Below are 18,364 nucleotides of genomic sequence, written 5' to 3' on the forward strand. Positions count from 1 at the left end.
AAGCACTTTTTCTATATATAAAATAATCAAGTCACCTTTCAATTAATACATGAAAACTCATACATCAAGAAATAAAATTAAAGGGATATGACTAAAAAGAATACAGTTTGGGGGATATGAAAACAGTAGAAGCATGTAGTAATTTCTGCACAATCAATATCACTCTCTAATTACCCCCCCCCCCCCCCCCCAATAAAACAAAATTCAAATGAAGGGCCATGACCCCTTCAAAGATAATCATGAAACAGCAAACATAAGGTGGGGGTCATTGAAAAATCTATTCAAGAATCACTAGGCTAGAGAAATTCAAGTTTACATGCTTTCTGACAAAGTGCAGATTTAAATATTTATTAAATTCATGGTCCCCAGGATTAGGGTGGGTGTACTACAGGTTATCAAAGTTTACATTCTGATATACAGGAAAATCTTCTTATCAAGAATCACTGGGTCAGAAAGTTGAAATTTACATAATGGCTTCCTGATATACCCGGTAGAGTAGATTCCAGTTTCTAGCTCACCTGAGCTAAAAGCTCAAGTGAGCTTTTCTGATCACCTGTTGTCCGTCGTTTGTCCGTCTATTGTATTTCTGACAGGTTGATTCAAGTTTGTTACAATCATGGCCCCCAGGGGTAGGATGGGGCCCTCAACAGGGGATCAAAGTTTCTTCAAATGAAGGGCCACGCCCATTTCCAGGGGTAGATAATAGCGGAATAGTGAAAATACATTGACAATTTTAAAATCTTCTCCAGATCTCCATGGTAAATTTCAACCAAACTTAGCACAAAGCATCCTTGGGTAACGGGAATTCAAATTTATTAAAATGAATGGGCAAGCCCCTTTCCAAGGATAGATAAGAGCATAATAGTGAAAATACATAAATAACTTTAAAAAAAATCTTTTCCAGAACCACTGGACCAATTTCAACCAAACTTGGCACAAAGCATCCTTGGGTGAAGAGGATCAAAGTTTGTTCAATTGAAGGGCCATGCCCCCTTCAAAAGGAAAATGATAGAAAAAAATAGGGTGGGGTCATTTAAAAATCTTTTCAAGAACCACTGGACCAGAAGAGCTGAAATTTACATGAAAGCTTTCTGACTTAGTGCAGATACATGATCCCTGGGTGTTGGTTGGGGCCACAATAGGGGATCAAAGTTTTACATGCAAATATATATGTAAAATCTTTGAAAATTTTCTTCTCAGGAACCACTTGGTCAGGAAAGTACAAATTTAAATGAAAGATTCCTGGCATAGTGCAAATTCAAGTTTGTAAAAATCATGGCCCCCTGAAATAGGTGGGGACCACAATAGGGATCAAAGATTTACATGTGAATATAGAAGGAAAATCTTTAAATATGGGCCAAGGTAACTCAGGTGAGCATTGTGGCCCTTGGGCCTGTTGTTCAAATCATGGTCCCAGGGGTTAGAGTTAAGGCAATAATGGGGGATCAAATTTTTCTAAGCTAATCTATATAGGAAAACACTTTAAAAATATCTTTTGAACTATTATTATACTTTCTTTACAGCATGACCTTTCAGGTGATGCAATAGAGTATAATCTTATGACCTTGACCTGGAAGTTTGACCTAATTTTGATAAAAATCTAACCTATATAATATGGCTTGAACTTTTAAGGTAGATCTTTCATATCTTATATGGCGAGACCTTTGATTTCATATCTTGACCTTGTGACCTTGCACTTGGAATTTGACATTCAAAAGTATTGTTAAGAAAAAATAATCTATTAAATATATCCAGAACTATTTTAGATATATGGCTTTCATGTTTTGTATATAGATTCTTTATGACAAGTTCTTTCACTTCATACTATGACCTTTGACCATGGAATTTGACCTACTCTTAAGAAAACATACATTTTATGTATCTTCAGAACTATTTAAGGTATAGGTCTTTCATATTTTGTGTATAGATTCTTTGTAACAACACCTTGTGATACAATCATGTCTGTTCTTGTGAACCTGATCTACTTTTAAAAAAAAAAAAAAAATCCCAGATCTAATCAATATCTCCTGAACTATTTAAGGTAGATCTTTCATATTTTGTATATAGATTTTTTATGACACATTTTTGTTATACCTTGGTGTTTGACCTTTTGACCTTGAAGTAGAAGTTTGACCTACTTTTAGTAAAAATATTACCTATTCAATATCCTTTGAAGTACATGTATTTAAGACAGAGCTTTCATATTTTGTTTACAGATTTCTTTGTTAAGATCTTTGTCTTATCCAGAACAGCAAGGTCATGTTAGTCATATTGATGTTGAGGCATCTCTGCGATCCTTTGAGGCTAGGTTGAGGCCACAATATGTGGTAAAAAAAATTTCATTGGAATAAAGATTGATGAACAAATCTTTTAAAAGTCACAGCAGCTGAACAACCGCAGGGCCAAGGTGACTCAGGTGAGCAATGTTGCCCATGGGCCTCTTGTTGAAAAATAAAACGTGATCAAACACGTGTATCAAGACTTCATTATTCCTATATTCAAAAGAAGAAATAAACCAACTACTGAGGAAGAAATTTCCCTTGTCTCTGGAGACTACCAAGGGTGTTCAAATCAAGGGCTGCAAATCGCATGTGTAAGGGTGGAAGAAACCTTTCTTAGTACAAATTTCTGATAAAATAAGAAAGTTTCCTTCCACTCTTATGCATGAGTTCTTTTTTCATGTTTGCCTCTCTATCAAAATCGATCCTTTCACTTTAGAGTTCTGAATGACAACGCAAAGACAAAAGACTGAACGCTTTGTGAATGGTGAATGCTTTGTGAACGCGAGCGGTTGGTGAACGATGAACACAAAACTGAATTGTGAATGCACAGGAAAATGATAAAAGTAGAACGTTTCATGGACTGTATCGCTAATGTTTATTATTAATGACCTTAACCTTGGAAAATGACCTTGTTTAAGGATCATGACACATTATCTGTTGAGTTACACAAGACCTTCTAATGCCAATCCATTATAACATCATGTGACCAAGACACAAAGAAGAGTGGAAGGACAGAAGATGGACAGACAAGTAGATAGACAGAAAGACATGGGGACTCATATATACTACTCTAACCACAGGGGCATCTTATACGCTCTGTTCTCTATCACATACATGTTTACAGTTCAAAAACAAAATTAATGTTTTTAATAAAAAATGCAATTTTGGTAGAAACCACCTATAGATGTTTGAAAGCTAAAAGGTGCATTTTTTCCTGCTTTTCCATATATATATGTTATACTGTACACAATGTACACGTGAAATTTGCTTTTTGTTTGTGTATCTGATTGCTGCGTAAATTGATGTGAAATTTGCGATCATTTCATGAGAAATAATTAATACTTTTAGTACTTTTACAAAAATGCACTGTGCTTTGTTTCGACTGAATATATTCAGAACTGTAGAACATGAAGTTTCCCGATTCTGGTATATTTTATTATTTATCCATTGATTAAATGTATATATCTTACCTGATTATGAAAAAAGTACATGTACAAGCAAAGGGAAAACATCCGAAACATTCCGAATGAATAGTTTGTATTGCATTCACCGTGCACTCACCATTCACATTGCACTCGAGTTTGTGCTACAATAGTGTTCTGCATTCGCTCACCGTTCACCGTTTTACTTTACCAACCGTTCATCAAACTGTGTTCAGTATTTGTTCTGAGTGCGTTCACCGTTCTCTCTGTGTGCGTTCACCGTTCGCTCACTGTTCAAGTGGGAAAGAAGAGCATTTCAGGGACTATCTGTTTTGACCAAACCTTTGCAATGTAGAAATGTTACAAGCTTATACTTGGAACACAGGTTTTTGAACAGACAATGTATCATGATCCTGTATCAAGGTCATACAGTATGTTTGTCAAAGCCACAATTTTGTACTAGAAGGGCCATACATAATGTAAAATTTGTTCATGACCACATAGTGTGTCAACACCCAGAAACAAGGTCGTTTGGTTAATGTGTTATGGTGAGTGGTCAGAAAAAGTTTAAACATAACTATGGGTCACAACTTTGTAGATGTTCATGTTTTGCAAAAAGTTAGTTTATGACCAGACAGTATGGTATAACCTTAGACTAATGTCAGTCAGTTAAGGTCATTTGCAAAAATGTTAGAAATATCTGCTCCAAGTCATTATTTTGTAATGGATGACCGCTAAAGTGTCTCACTAGATATTCCACTTATCTACGGTATATTTTTCTATTTTCAATCCATCCAATAGAAATTATAATGCTAGAAAATGAACGTGTGGTTTTTGTTACAGATACTTGTAATGTCTGCCACAATGGACGTAGATCACTTTTCAGCATACTTCAATGCTGCCCCGGTGTTATATCTGGAGGGAAGGCAATATCCTGTACAGGTAAAAGTCAATATTTATATATATCTATGTTTTGTCAGTATGTATCCTGTGACGTTTCTTTGTTATTCTCAGTATAAATCATGTCACCCAATGGACCTTTTCAACTCAATGTAAGAACCTATTATTGTGAAAAGAAACCTGATACAAATAAACCAGCCATTTATTTCATCAATAATGGCCAATGTGAGAAAAATGTTATCTTTTAAATTTAATGACATAATTTGAATTTGTTATGTGAAATGTGTTTACTTATTATGATATTGATTATTCATTTGAATGCAATAATTGTGTAGAAAATTTTCTTGCAATCTCCTGTCTTCCAATTTAGGTATACTATGCCCCAGAGCCTCAATCTGACTACACGTTCTCTTCCATAGTCACATTGTTTCAAATCCACAGAGTGGAACCCCCAAAGTAAGTTATTGATGATTAATATATATACAGAGTGAACCCCAAAGGAAGTTCTTAATGATTTATATATATATACTGTCAGCGTGAACCCCAAAGTAAGTTCTTAATGATTAATATATAAGTTCTCTTTGTGTACTTCAAATAATCAGAATTTTGAGCAAATCAAGGATGCACATTTTTCAAGTGCACATACAAAATTTTCGCAGTGTCAATATTTTTTTTAACAAAGAAATGCAATCCATAATCAGTGCTCAAGGGAAGAATATTTTGCGCATTGCTATTTCATGTTGATTACTACAATTAACCCACAATACTGTTATTCTTTTCATGTTCCAGTAAGGACATACTGATGTTTCTAACTGGGCAGGAGGAGATAGAGTCTGCCGTGAGAACCATAAGGGACATAACTCGGTCAGCAGAAGAAAACATGGCTCCCCTGATTGTCTGCCCTTTGTATGCAGCTCTCCCTTCCTATGCTCAACTCAAAGTCTTCAAACCAACTCCTAGGGTTTGTATCAAAACACACAATTCTCATGTAAAAAGAACAAATACGAAAGAATGTAAACAAATTTCAGGGAGGAAAGTACAGTGCAACCTGTCTGTTCTAGGTGTTGTGCAATCTGAAATATATCTATGAATTTTGGCAGTAAGCTTTGAATACTTATATCTATTAGTTTGTTTAAATCAATTCTTTTTGTCTGTGTGTGTGTATGTTTAGAAAAGTTTCAATATATGACTTTTCAGAATAAGAAGATGAATATGGCCACTGATATTACTATGCATTTGTGAGTGTCCCTGTGTGATTTTCAGAAATGTAAGATCTTTGTGACCGCCAGTATTGAAATGTATTTGTGAATAATATCCATGTAATTTTCAGGGTTGTAGGAAGGTATTGTGACCACCAGTATTGATATGTATTTGTGAGTGATAACGTCCATGTAATTTTCAGGGTTGTAGGAAGGTGATAGTTGCCACCAATATTGCTGAGACTTCAGTCACCATACAGGGAATCAAGTTTGTCATAGACTCGGGGGTTGTCAAAGCCAAGTAAGGAACTACTTTTGCATATTATCTGTTTCATGAAAGATATCAAGTTTGAATTTGTTATGGGAAGCTGCCTTATAATTTCAAAACATTATAATTGTATACTCATACATGTATTTAAATGAAACAAAACCTGTAGTTACTTGTTTTTAAATTTTTTTTAATCTTTTACTATCCAGAGTATTCAACCCCAACAGTGGCCTTGACCTTTTGAAGGTTGTTAAAGTGTCCAAGGCCCAGGCCTTACAGAGGACCGGGAGGGCAGGGCGGGAATCAGCGGGGTCCTGTTACAGGCTTTATACTGAACAAGAATTTGAACACTTTAGTGACAACACTGTCCCAGAGATCCAAAGGTAAAGGTCTGCAAGAAAACTTGGGGGTCATTAGGTGAAAAGTTCAGTGTCAACAATGTTCCACTGAAATCTAGAGGTAATACAGGTCAAATGAGAAAGAGAGGTGGGTGGGGGTAGTTTAGATTTGTAAGGCACCACATACCAACAATCTCTTTGGAAAATCTCAGAAATTTAGATTTGAGTGTCTGTTGAATGTGTATTTTGGTGAAATCTGTCCAAAGTTAAAAATTGGGGTTTGTTAAGCATTTTAAGGTATTATTAATTTTCATTGTAATATGTTCATAATTAAAAATATGAGTCTGATTTGCAAAGTTTTATGTATTATCTCAGAGATTAATGTATGAATGATTTATTTCATATATTTAGGTGTAATCTATCCAGTGTTGTCCTTCAACTTCTGGCCCTCGGAATCTCTGACATCATCAACTTTGACTTCATGGATAAACCATCCACAGAGGTACCTATACAATAATTCTGATTGTACTGTACACAGAGGTACCTATACAATATTTCTGACTGTACTGTACACAGAGGCACCAATACAATAATTCTGACTGTGCTGTACACAGAGGTACCTATCAATAATTCTGACTGTGCTGTACACAGAGGTACCTATACAATAATTCTGTCTGTACTGTACAAAGAGGAACCTATACAATAATTCTGTCTGTACTGTACACAAAGGTACCTATACAATAATTCTGTCTGTACTGTACACAATGGCACCAATACAATAATTCTATCTGTACTGTACACAGAGGTACCTATACAATAATTCTATCTGTACTGTACACAGAGGTACCTATCAATAATTCTGACTGTGCTGTACACAGAGGTACCTATACAATAATTCTGTCTATACTGTACACAGAGGTACCTATACAACAATTCTGTCTGTACTGTACACAGAGGTACCAATACAATAATTCTGTCTGTACACAGAGATACCTATACAATAATTCTGACTGTACTGTACACAGAGGTACCTATACAATAATTCTGTCTATACTGTACATAAAGGCACCTATACAATAATTCTGACTGTACTGTGCACAGAGGTACCTATACAATAGTTATACCCCCCGCAACAAGTTGTGGGGGGGTATACTGGAATCGGGTTGTCCGTCTATCTGTCCGTCCATCCGTCTGTAGACGCAATGGTTTCCGGGCTCTAAAGCGTTATCCTTTCCACCTACCGTCACCATATCATATATATGGACTACCCATGGGATGAAGATGTTCCCTATCGATTTTGGGGTCAAAGGTCAAGCGCACTGGACATTGAAGTAGCAATATGGTTTCCGGGCTCCAAAGCGTTATCCTTTCCACCTACAGTAACCATATCATACATATGGACTACCCATGGGATGAAGATGTTCCCTATCGATTTTGGGGTCAAAAGGTCAAAGGTCAAGCACACTGGATATCGAAGTAGCAATATGGTTTCCGGGCTCTAAAGCGTTATCCTTTCCACCTACAGTCACCATATCATACATATGGACTACCCATGGGATGAAGATGTTCCCTATCGATTTTGGGGTCAAAAGGTCAAAGGTCAAGCACACTGGATATCGAAGTAGCAATATGGTTTCCGGGCTCTAAAGCGTTATCCTTTCCACCTACAGTCACCATATCATACATATGGACTACCCATGGGATGAAGATGTTCCCTATCGATTTTGGGGTCAAAAGGTCAAAGGTCACGCACACTGGACATCGAAGTAGCAATATGGTTCGGTTTGTCATGCCATTTGTTTTTTACACTCAGAAAAGAGGTAGTTTATACCTATTACCAACACCCTTTGGGAGATTGGGGTAAGCGGGGGGTATTCTTAGTGAGCATTCCTCACAGTACCTCTTGTTCTGTCTGTACACAGAGATACCTATACAATAATTCTGTCTGTACTGTACACAGAGGTACCAATACAATAATTCTGACTGTACACAGAGGTACCTATATAATAATTCTGACTGTACACAGAGGTACCTTTACAATAATTATGTCTGTACTGTACACAGAGGCACCTATACAATAATTCTGACTGTACTGTACACAGAGATATCTATGCAATAATTCTGACTGTACACAGAGGTACCTATACAATAAATCTGACTGTACACAGAGGTACCTATACAATAATTCTGACTGTACACAGAGGTACCTTTACACAATAATTCTGATTGTACACAGAGGTACCTCTACAATAATTCTGTCTGTACTGTACACAGAGGCACCTATACAATAATTCTGACTGGACTGTACACAGAGGTACCTATACAATAATTCTGACTGTACACAGAGGTACCTATACAGTAATTCTGACTGTATACAGACAGTACCTATACAATATTTCTGTCTGTACACAGAGATACCTATACAATAATTCTGTCTATACTGTACACAGAGGTACCTATACAATAATTCTGTCTGTACACAGAAGTACCAATACAATAATTCTGACTGTACTGTATGCAGAGGTACTTATACAATAATTATGTATGTACACAGAGGCACCTATACAATAATTTGACTGTGCTGTACACAGAAGTACCTATACAATAATTCTGACTGTACACAGAGGTACCAATACAATATTTCTGACTGTGCTGTACACAGAGGCACCTATACAATAATTCTGACTGTACACAGAGGTACCTATACAATAATTCTGACTGTACTGTACACAGAGGTACCTATACAATAATTCTGTCTGTACTGTACATAGAGGCACCTATACAATAATTCTGACTGTACTGTGCACAGAGGTACCTATACAATAGTTCTGTCTGTACACAGAGATACCTATACAATAATTCTGTCTGTACTGTACACAGAGGTACCAATACAATAATTCTGACTGTACACAGAGGTAACTATACAATAATTCTAACTGTACACAGAGGTACCTTTACAATAATTCTGTCTGTACTGTACACAGAGGCACCTATACAATAATTCTGACTGTACTGTACACAGAGGTACCTATACAATAATTCTGACTGTACACAGAGGTACCTATACAATAATTCTGACTGTACACAGAGGTACCTTTACACAATAATTCTGATTGTACACAGAGGTACCTTTACAATAATTCTGTCTGTACTGTACACAGAGGCACCTATACAATAATTCTGACTGTACTGTACACAAAGGTACCTATACAATAATTCTGACTGTACACAGAGGTACCTATACAATAATTCTGACTGTATACAGAGAGTACCTATACAATATTTCTGTCTGTACACAGAAATACCAATACAATAATTCTGACTGTACTGTACACAGAGGCACCTATACAATAATTCTGTCTGTACACAGAGGCACCTATACAATAATTCTGACTGTACACAGAAGTACCAATACAATAATTCTGACTGTACTGTATGCAGAGGTACTTATACAATAATTATGTATGTACACAGAGGCACCTATACAATAATTTGACTGTGCTGTACACAGAAGTACCTATACAATAATTCTGACTGTACACAGAGGTACCAATACAATATTTCTGACTGTGCTGTACACAGAGGCACCTATACAATAATTCTGACTGTACACAGAGGTACCTATACAATATTTCTGACTGTGCTGTACACAGAGGCACCTATACAATAATTCTGACTGTACACAGAGGTACCTATACAATAATTCTGACTGTACTGTACACAGAGGTACCTATACTGTAATTCTGACTGTACTGTACACTTAGGTAATTATACAATATTTCTTACTGTACTGTACACAGAGGTACCTATACAATAATTCTGTCTCTACTGTACACAGAGGTACCTTTACAATAATTCTGACTGTACTGTACACAGAGGTACCTTTACAATAATTCTGACTGTACTGTACACAGAGGAACCTATACAATAATTTTGATTATACTGTACACAGAGGTACCTATACAATAATTCTGACTGTGCACAGAGGAACCTATACAATAATTCTGTCTCTACTGTACACAGAGGTACCTTTACAATAATTCTGACTGTACACAGAGGTACCCATACAATAATTCTGATTATACTGTACACAGTAACAGAAACACTGATATATCATGAAAATGGTATGAAAAAATTAAGAAAAATTCAAATTCGCTTTGTTTGTATTTATCTATAGTAATGCAATGGTGAATTCCTTCATTGTAAATCAAAACTTTATGAATCAGATTATTCATTTCCTGAAAATTTGTGAAAGTTTCTCTACAGTAATTGCTTCATTAATTTTTTTTCCAGTCCATCATTGCTGCTGTCCATCAACTACATAATCTTGGAGCAGTGGTGAAAGAAATCTCAATAAAGGTAATGTTTCTACATCTATTTGTTCAAAGATCACAAAATTTCTCATGCACTTAAGTTTTGGCTCTGCTAGCCTTCTGTCAACATATAGCTGACCAGAGACTCTGGTGCATGGGTAATGTGCAATGTGTTATACATGAATTGGTAGCCCGTGGAGATCCGGATTAGAATGGGTCCTCAGTACCCCTTGCTTGTTGCAAGAAGCGACTGAAGGGGACGGTCCCTCGGATGAAACCGCTAAAACTGAGGCCCCGTGTCACATTAGATGTAGCACAATAAAGACCCCTCCTTCTTCAAAGGCCATAAATGCCAAGCATAGGCCCAAATTTTGCAGCCCTTCACTGGCAATGGCGACGTTTCCATGTAAAACTTATACTGTGCCAATTTTGATGAGTGAAAAATTCTTGAGAGGAACATTAAAAAACATACAACCAATCAATGCATGTGTATCCTATTCACAAGCTCAATAAACATTTAAGCGTTTTCTTCTGCTTTCAATCCTAGTGCTTCTTCATTTTTCTGTTACAGTTAACTCCAGTCGGGCGGCAGATGGCAGCGTTTCCTCTGGAACCCAGACTCAGTAAAACTCTACTGATCGCCAAGGAGAATAACTGCTTGTAGGTTCTTACAATGTGTGTTGTGGAGATCAAAGATTGTATGTAAAATTGAAAATCCTATTCTTTTATTGCCAAGGAGATTTTGATAATCATTAATAAGGATTTTACAATTTTTCACAACAGAATATTATAGTTGTATATGGATGTTGTACATAACATTTATAGGTAGGTTATCTTGTCGTTTTTTAAGTTGTTGTTTTTTAAACTTTTGTAGGGAGGAGATTTTAACCATTGTGTCACTGCTTTCTGTGGATTCTGTTTTGGTCACACCTCAAAGCAAGGTAAAATCTCTATATACGGGATTTTAACCATTTTTGTATTCAGGAAAGATTTGCCTTTCAACAATGCAGTAAAAAAAAAGAGAGGCATCATATGTATCAGTAACAAAGAGTTAAAGTTGTAGGAATTATTAACAGTTTTAATGCATTATCATACTGTAATGTGATGTTTTGACAGAGAGAGGAAGCTCTAGCAGCCAGACAAAAGTTTGTGTCCAGTGAAGGAGACCATATTATGCTGCTAAATATATATAAAGGGTATAAAGCTGTCAAAGGCAGTAAGGTAATTACAAAGAGCAACACTCCGTGCTATTTACAGATTATTGACTACAGTATAACGGGGTGACAGTGAACACACTCATAATGAATTCATGCTTACAATGAAGTGATTTTCATTCCTTGCAGTTTTAAAATATTATAAACTTTTTGGATATAATAAAGCTTGTTGATGATGAATCAAAATTCATCCTCAGCATTTCAATTAAATCATGTTTTACTGTAATTTGAACTGTCAGAAGGCTATTTTAACTCCTTAACACACTTTATTCAGAAAAGTAAATTGGTTTTGTGATGACATGCCATGGACCTGTACTTCAGTTATTAATGTCCTTTAAACCCCGTGCAGTACTTTATTCTGTTGGTCTCCAAATAATTCATATTATAGCCAATGTTTTATCAAAATATATCTTTTATTAGATATATATGTAAAATTTATACGGTACCAATTTTGATGCACCAAATACGCATTTCGACAAATAATGTCTCTTCAGTGATGCTCAATCGAAATGTTTGAAATCCGAAATAACTATGAAGTTTTAGAGCTAAATATAGCCAAAAACAGCGTGCCAAAAAATGGAGCCAAATTCGTCCAAGGATTTAAGGAATTGATTTCTAGTTTGTATAGTTTATTTGTATTGAGAAGGTACAATGCATATGAATTATAGGAGAAGGGGGATATTTCAAATGATTAGTAAAGCTGACTACACATTTCCCAATACTTCCACTAGACATTTATTCCTCATTTTTATGTTTTGACACAACTTGTTATAAAAATAAGAATGTTTTTCTCCATTTCGTGAAAGTGAAAGTTCCTGTTTGACTTCTGTTGTTGTAGGAATGGTGTATGGAAAACTTCATCAATCAGAGAAACATGAAGACAGCGACTGAGGTCAGGAAACAGCTGTACGATATCTGTGAGAGAATGGAGTTCCCAAGAAAGTCTTGTGGGAATGACACCGCCACCATCAGGTGCTTGGAAGCAGTGGGAATGAAATTAATGATGTTGTATCATCAATAGATTGTAGTAATTTTCTAATTGTCTTTCCATGTTTTATACAGAAAATGCTTGGCTCATGGATTCTTCATGAATGCTGCTGAATTACAAAAGGACAGCTCTGAATACACATCAGTAAGCAATTGTTTGTTCCCTTGTCTTGCTCTTTTTACTAGAATGCATTATATGTAATGATATCCATTGAGTGTTTTCCCTTCTTTTTCCAAACTTGCATAAAGTGTTCACACGTTTTGTCTTGATAAAATACTACTCAAGCTTTCTGTTAAAGATAAATGTGTTTTTCTAGTTATCATCCAGGAAGACCGTATCTATCCATCCATCATCTGTACTGTTCAGGTGCAAGCCTGCTTATGTCATTTACAATGAGCTCATCCAGACTACCAAGTGTTACATGAGGTAATGTCAACAACTCACTTATGATACAAACAAACCTTTTATTATGATAAGATTAGGGTAAAATCAATCCACAGTCAGATTTCCTCTCATATAAGACACTTGTAGCAAAATATCAGACTATGATTTGGTAAAAAACAATCCTCAAAAGAATGTTCATAGTTTTTGTATAATCTGGTTAACAAATAAAAGCAAAACATTCACAAACTCAAACTAAACCAGAGACATTTAGCCAATTTCAGTTCCCAAAATGCATTAATTTACAGAATTTTGTATCTCATATAATGAATGGGTTATATTGAAGATTAATTATGTCTCCCATCTTTCAGGGGGAGACATTGTTTTTGTACTTTCCGTCTGTCTGTCTGTCACAAAATCTTGTGATCGCTTCTCCTCCTATATAGGTTATCGGATAGACTTGAAACTGTGTACGATGCTTCATTGCCATATGTAGATATGCATATTGTAAAGACAGGAGGATGCAATTATTTTCCTAAAAGTTATAGTGGATCTAAGAGGGATGGAGGATGTGAAATAGCTTTTTGAAAACTTCTCCTATATGGCTTATTGGATAGATTTGAAATTGTGTACAATGCTTCATTGCCATTTGTAGATGTGCATGTTTGTGGGACGGGAGGATCCAATTTTTTCCTAAAAGTTATAGTGGATCTAAGAGGGGTGGAGGATGTTAAAATAGCTTGTGACCGCCTCTGCTCCTATATGGCTTATCCGATAGACTTGAAATTTTGTACAATACTTCAATGCCATTTGCAAATGTGCATATTGTAGGGACAGGAGGATCCAGTTGTTTTCCTTAAAGTTATAGTGGATCTGAGGGGTGGAGGGTGTAAAGTAGTTATATTTTAACAACACTTCTCCTGTATGGCTTATGAGAGTTCATAATGTCTATGATCCTGATCATGTTTTCTCCTCCATACCATGCAGTACATTCAGGGGAGGAAGTTTCATTTGGAGCACTTTCAATTTGGGGAGCTAGGGAGACGTTTGTTTTTCTTAAAAACAATCTCTCTTTTTAAAGTAGTTTATGCTTTAAAAACACATCATGATGAAAATGTACAATTCTTTTGTGTGTTTAGATTGAATAATGGGTTTATGATGAATCAGTTCTATGTGACTTGTTATTGTTGCTGACATTCTGTTCCGTATGTTTCAGAGATCTATGTGTGGTGGATCCAGACTGGCTATACGAGGCAGCCCCTATCTACTTCAAAAGGAAGAAACCGGGAACTTAATGTTGTTGATGTTAATGATAATAAATTGTTACTTTATACCAGTTCATTGTTTTCACTTGACACAGTTGGTATGTGGGATGGGATGTAAAATGGTGCCCTGTGTTCGGGACAACAACCCCTCTGACACGAAAAAGACCATTGTCATGGTATTAATAAAATAGACGGCTTATTATGTGCCACCATTACGACTAGAAAACTTCAAATTAAACTAGATACGAATTCAATTTAAAACCCAATGGCTGCTTTAGCTTGTAATCTTGTATAAACAAATAATTCAACACTATAATCCTTTGTCGATGGCGGAGAATGAAGATGTTACTTACTAGTGTTCAGAGCTAACCCATTCTCTATGGATTTGAACTACATATACTATATAGTACGGTAGGTCACGGATATTTATACGTAATTGGATAGAGCATTTGAAATTAAAAAATCTCATCCTAGATAAGATATATTTTGAGGTGTGACAAATTTCAGGGCTATATAAAGATGTAATTCATTTCTTTTTCAAAATTCTGTACTTCTGTTGGAAGACTTTAATATCGCGTGAATTGTGAATAAATAAAAATATCAATGCTGTGAGTAATTAACATGTTGATTCATTCATTAGTGATTTGGAAAACTTTGATATGCCCCGTTGCGGTGCCAACCCATAATTGATCATTTTTCAGTGTTAGTGATTTAGGCCAACCAATCAACTTTACTTGAATCCAAATTTTCACGAAAATTGCATCCATATTCAGTAAATGAATCGCTACATTACCTTTTTTGCTGACAAAGATATTGCCGGAACAACTTATACATACACCTTGGGAACAGAATGGATTTTTGAGATTTGGTCCATTGTAGACAGAGTGGGGTTGTCCATTTTCTCGCAAAATCAGAAGTTTTACTGGGTTTGTTTCGATGAACCCAAGCCGCCTTGTTTGAAATGGCAGTCATTGAAGGAAGATTTTCATTTCCAAGATGGAATCCATCACCCTCAGGCGTTGCTGTGGTATGCTTTTTCTTTATCGGGGCATTTCATTTTACATAATATAATAAAATGAATTCAATATGAAAACATAATCTTGATTTAAATCATCCAACTTAATGCAATAAAAATGAATTTAGCATATATACATGTATATGTGTTGCATTTATGTACTTAATATTGAGAGCAGGTAAGCAATGAAAAAAATAAACGATAGACAAAGCTAACTTCACAGTCAATGATATATGGTAGATGCAAACCAAGAAATGACTCTAGTATCCTAGCCTTTTTCTTCATCATTAAAAGACATTTTGGTTGAAGAAGCCTATAGTCATCTGGCCAAAACTCTTTATTTCATATCATGTACAAAAATTTAAAAATCTTATCATGTACCCTTATTTGTCATCATTGCAAATATGTACAAGTACTGCTTTTGGAAGAAATATATGATTGTTTCAAAATTGTTGCAGTCCATTTGTGTGCATGGACATAATGTAAAATGACTAGGAACGCTGACATTGTAACTGACTAATGGTCACCTTTGCTTGTGAAAGTGAAATGACCTTTGTGAGTTGGTGAGACCTGCCCACTCCTGACCAGTTGACCAGTAAATAGCCTGTCTATGACGATGCATTAGTCAGTGCTTTTCATAGCCTTGTCATTAAATTGTCTTTAAAATGTGATCAATCATTCCTCGTCTGGCATCATTTAGAAATCAGATAATTGATATAAAGTTTGTGGGAGTTGCTGGTACTTAATGCAATGATGTAGAATCCTGTTAATTAAATCAGCTTGGGCACTTTGCTGGACAATATTTACAACAGAGACACCAGACTTCTGCAAAGGTTAAATGCTATCAGCACCTCCACCCAAGTCCCCACCTCCATCTCGCCCTCGCCCCCCTTTTAAATGTTGTGGATTACAGAAAATCTTTGCATCTGTAAAATAAATCATATTTCAAATAGGACAACCAAATTGTTATGATAGCTGACCTCCTTTCAAAATACAAATTATGGAAAAATGAATTCAACAATCAGGATGTGACTTGCAGATTTATCTAAGGTTTTTATAAGGGGTGGATCTGTAGTTCTTTGTCAATATTTTCCCAGAAAGCCATAGTTCTGTTGTTAGTCCACATTCAATCTTTCTTTATTTGAGTAAAGTATGAAAATATTATGGGGCGAATAAAACCATTACATGATTACAGGGACAAATGATCATTATATCTTATTTGTCCTATGGGATGAGTGGTTGTAAAATTTATTTTGCACCCCGGCAATGCATTCCTTGTCCTTTTGAAATTTAATACCTGCATGGCTACAGCACAGTACAGTCCAAAAAATCCTAGATCCACCACATGAATATCTTCCAAAAGGACCAGGACTCATGGAATTTTCAATAAACACACAAACAAACACTTGATGCATGTAAAATGAATTTATGTTATACACTATTTGAAATGATTTCTTCATAAAATAATCATTTACTTCAATTTCAAGTGATGGCAACAATGGCTATGTTCCAGGAAAAACTCCAGCAGGAGAGAAGGAACCTCCCAATATACCCTGCCAAGGGAAAGATAATTAACCAGATCCAGAGGCTAGACACTGCCATTCTAATAGGGGAAACAGGAAGTGGTAAAACCACACAGATACCACAGGTAATTAGAGTACAGACACAGCCATACTGATAGAGAAACAGGAAGTGTTAAACTACACAGATACCACAGGTAATCATAGTACAGTCACACTGATAGAGAAACAGGAAGTGTTAAAACTACACAGATACTGAGAGAGAAACAGGAAGTGTTAAAACCACCCATATACCACAGGTAATCATAGAAAAGCCATACTTATAAAGAAACAGAAAGTGTTTAAAACACACAGATACCACAGATAATTATAGTACAGCCACACTGATAGAGAAACAGGAAATGTTAAGACCGCACAGATAATTATAATCCGCCACAGCCATACTGATAGGGAAACAGGAAGTGTTAAGACCACACAGATAATTATAATCAGCCACTGCCATACTGATAGAGAAACATGAAGTGTTAAAACCACACAGATAATTATAATACAGACACAGCCATACTGATAGAGAAACAGGAAGTGTTAAGACCACACAGATACCACAGATAATTATTGTAAGACGTAATTTCATTTTTGAAAATACATGGGGGTATGAACTGTGACACCTCAAGTCATCATACTTTATGAAGTATGTTAGCACTTCATGAAAAATATGTTGGCATTAAGCATTGCAGTTCATGCCTTCATGTATATTTAACTCATGTGAGCTTTCATGTGAGCTGAAAGCTCAAGTGAGTTTTTCTGATCACCCATTGTCTGTCTGTCTGTCTGTAAACTTTTCACATTTTCAACTTCTTCTCCAGAACCACTGGGCCAATTTCAACCAAACTTGGCAAAGCATCCTTGGGTAAAGGGCTTTAAATTTGTTCACATGAAGGGCCACGCCCTCTTCAAAGAGGAGATAATCACAAAAATGCAAAAATAGGGTGGGGTCATTCAAAATCTTCTCAAGAACCACTAGGCCAGAAGAGCTGAAATTTACTTCAAAGCTTTCTGACTTAGTGCAGATTCAATTTTGTTAAAACCATGACCTCCGGGGGTAGGATGGGGTCACAATAGGAGATTAAAGTTTTATATACAAATATATAGGGAAAATCTTTAAAAATCTTCTCAAGAACCATTGGGCCAGAGAAGTTTACATTTACATGAAAGCTTCCTGACATAGTGCAGATTCAAGTTTGTAAAAATCATGGGCCACAATAGGGATTAAAGTTTTACTTGTGAATATATATATATATATATATATATATATATATATATATAATGAGATACATGTAGGGAAAGTCTTAAATATGGGTCAAGGTGATTCAGGTAAGTGTTGTGGCCCATGGGCCTCTTCTTAAAAATGAAATTCATGTTTTATATTGACATTTTCATTTATTTCTGTCAGAATTCCCAGCCGTTAAGACATACTCTATTTATTCAGATTCATGCACACATTGTTCACAACAGCTTCATCAACGGTTATCATTATAA

At 35.8% G+C, this 18,364-nt stretch overlaps 2 protein-coding genes across 4 annotated transcripts in view; both read left to right on the top strand.

Annotated features, from left to right (window-relative positions):
* The window catches only part of LOC125673131 (ATP-dependent RNA helicase DHX33-like), a 45,039-nt gene extending 30,678 nt beyond the window's left edge, over positions 1–14,361 (top strand). For all 3 annotated transcript variants that reach the window (XM_056160661.1, XM_056160662.1, XM_056160663.1), the window contains exons 8-21: positions 4,268–4,366; positions 4,695–4,780; positions 5,114–5,285; positions 5,727–5,824; positions 6,001–6,174; positions 6,541–6,631; positions 10,423–10,488; positions 11,014–11,102; positions 11,317–11,383; positions 11,559–11,663; positions 12,495–12,628; positions 12,719–12,788; positions 12,961–13,070; positions 14,242–14,361. In XM_056160661.1, coding sequence (XP_056016636.1) covers positions 4,268–4,366; positions 4,695–4,780; positions 5,114–5,285; positions 5,727–5,824; positions 6,001–6,174; positions 6,541–6,631; positions 10,423–10,488; positions 11,014–11,102; positions 11,317–11,383; positions 11,559–11,663; positions 12,495–12,628; positions 12,719–12,788; positions 12,961–13,070; positions 14,242–14,320 — 1,440 coding nt within the window. In that variant the 3' untranslated portion in view covers positions 14,321–14,361. The remainder of the gene's footprint in view (positions 1–4,267; positions 4,367–4,694; positions 4,781–5,113; positions 5,286–5,726; positions 5,825–6,000; positions 6,175–6,540; positions 6,632–10,422; positions 10,489–11,013; positions 11,103–11,316; positions 11,384–11,558; positions 11,664–12,494; positions 12,629–12,718; positions 12,789–12,960; positions 13,071–14,241) is intronic.
* A 2,546-nt stretch (positions 14,362–16,907) lies between these two features.
* The window catches only part of LOC125673125 (ATP-dependent RNA helicase DHX33-like), a 31,801-nt gene continuing 30,344 nt past the window's right edge, over positions 16,908–18,364 (top strand). Inside the window, exon 1 of the mRNA XM_056160665.1 lies at positions 16,908–16,953. The gene's annotated coding sequence lies outside the window, so the exon portion shown is untranslated. The remainder of the gene's footprint in view (positions 16,954–18,364) is intronic.

This window comes from Ostrea edulis, chromosome 3, assembly GCF_947568905.1.
Source record: "Ostrea edulis chromosome 3, xbOstEdul1.1, whole genome shotgun sequence".
Classification (NCBI taxonomy): domain Eukaryota; kingdom Metazoa; phylum Mollusca; class Bivalvia; order Ostreida; family Ostreidae; genus Ostrea; species Ostrea edulis.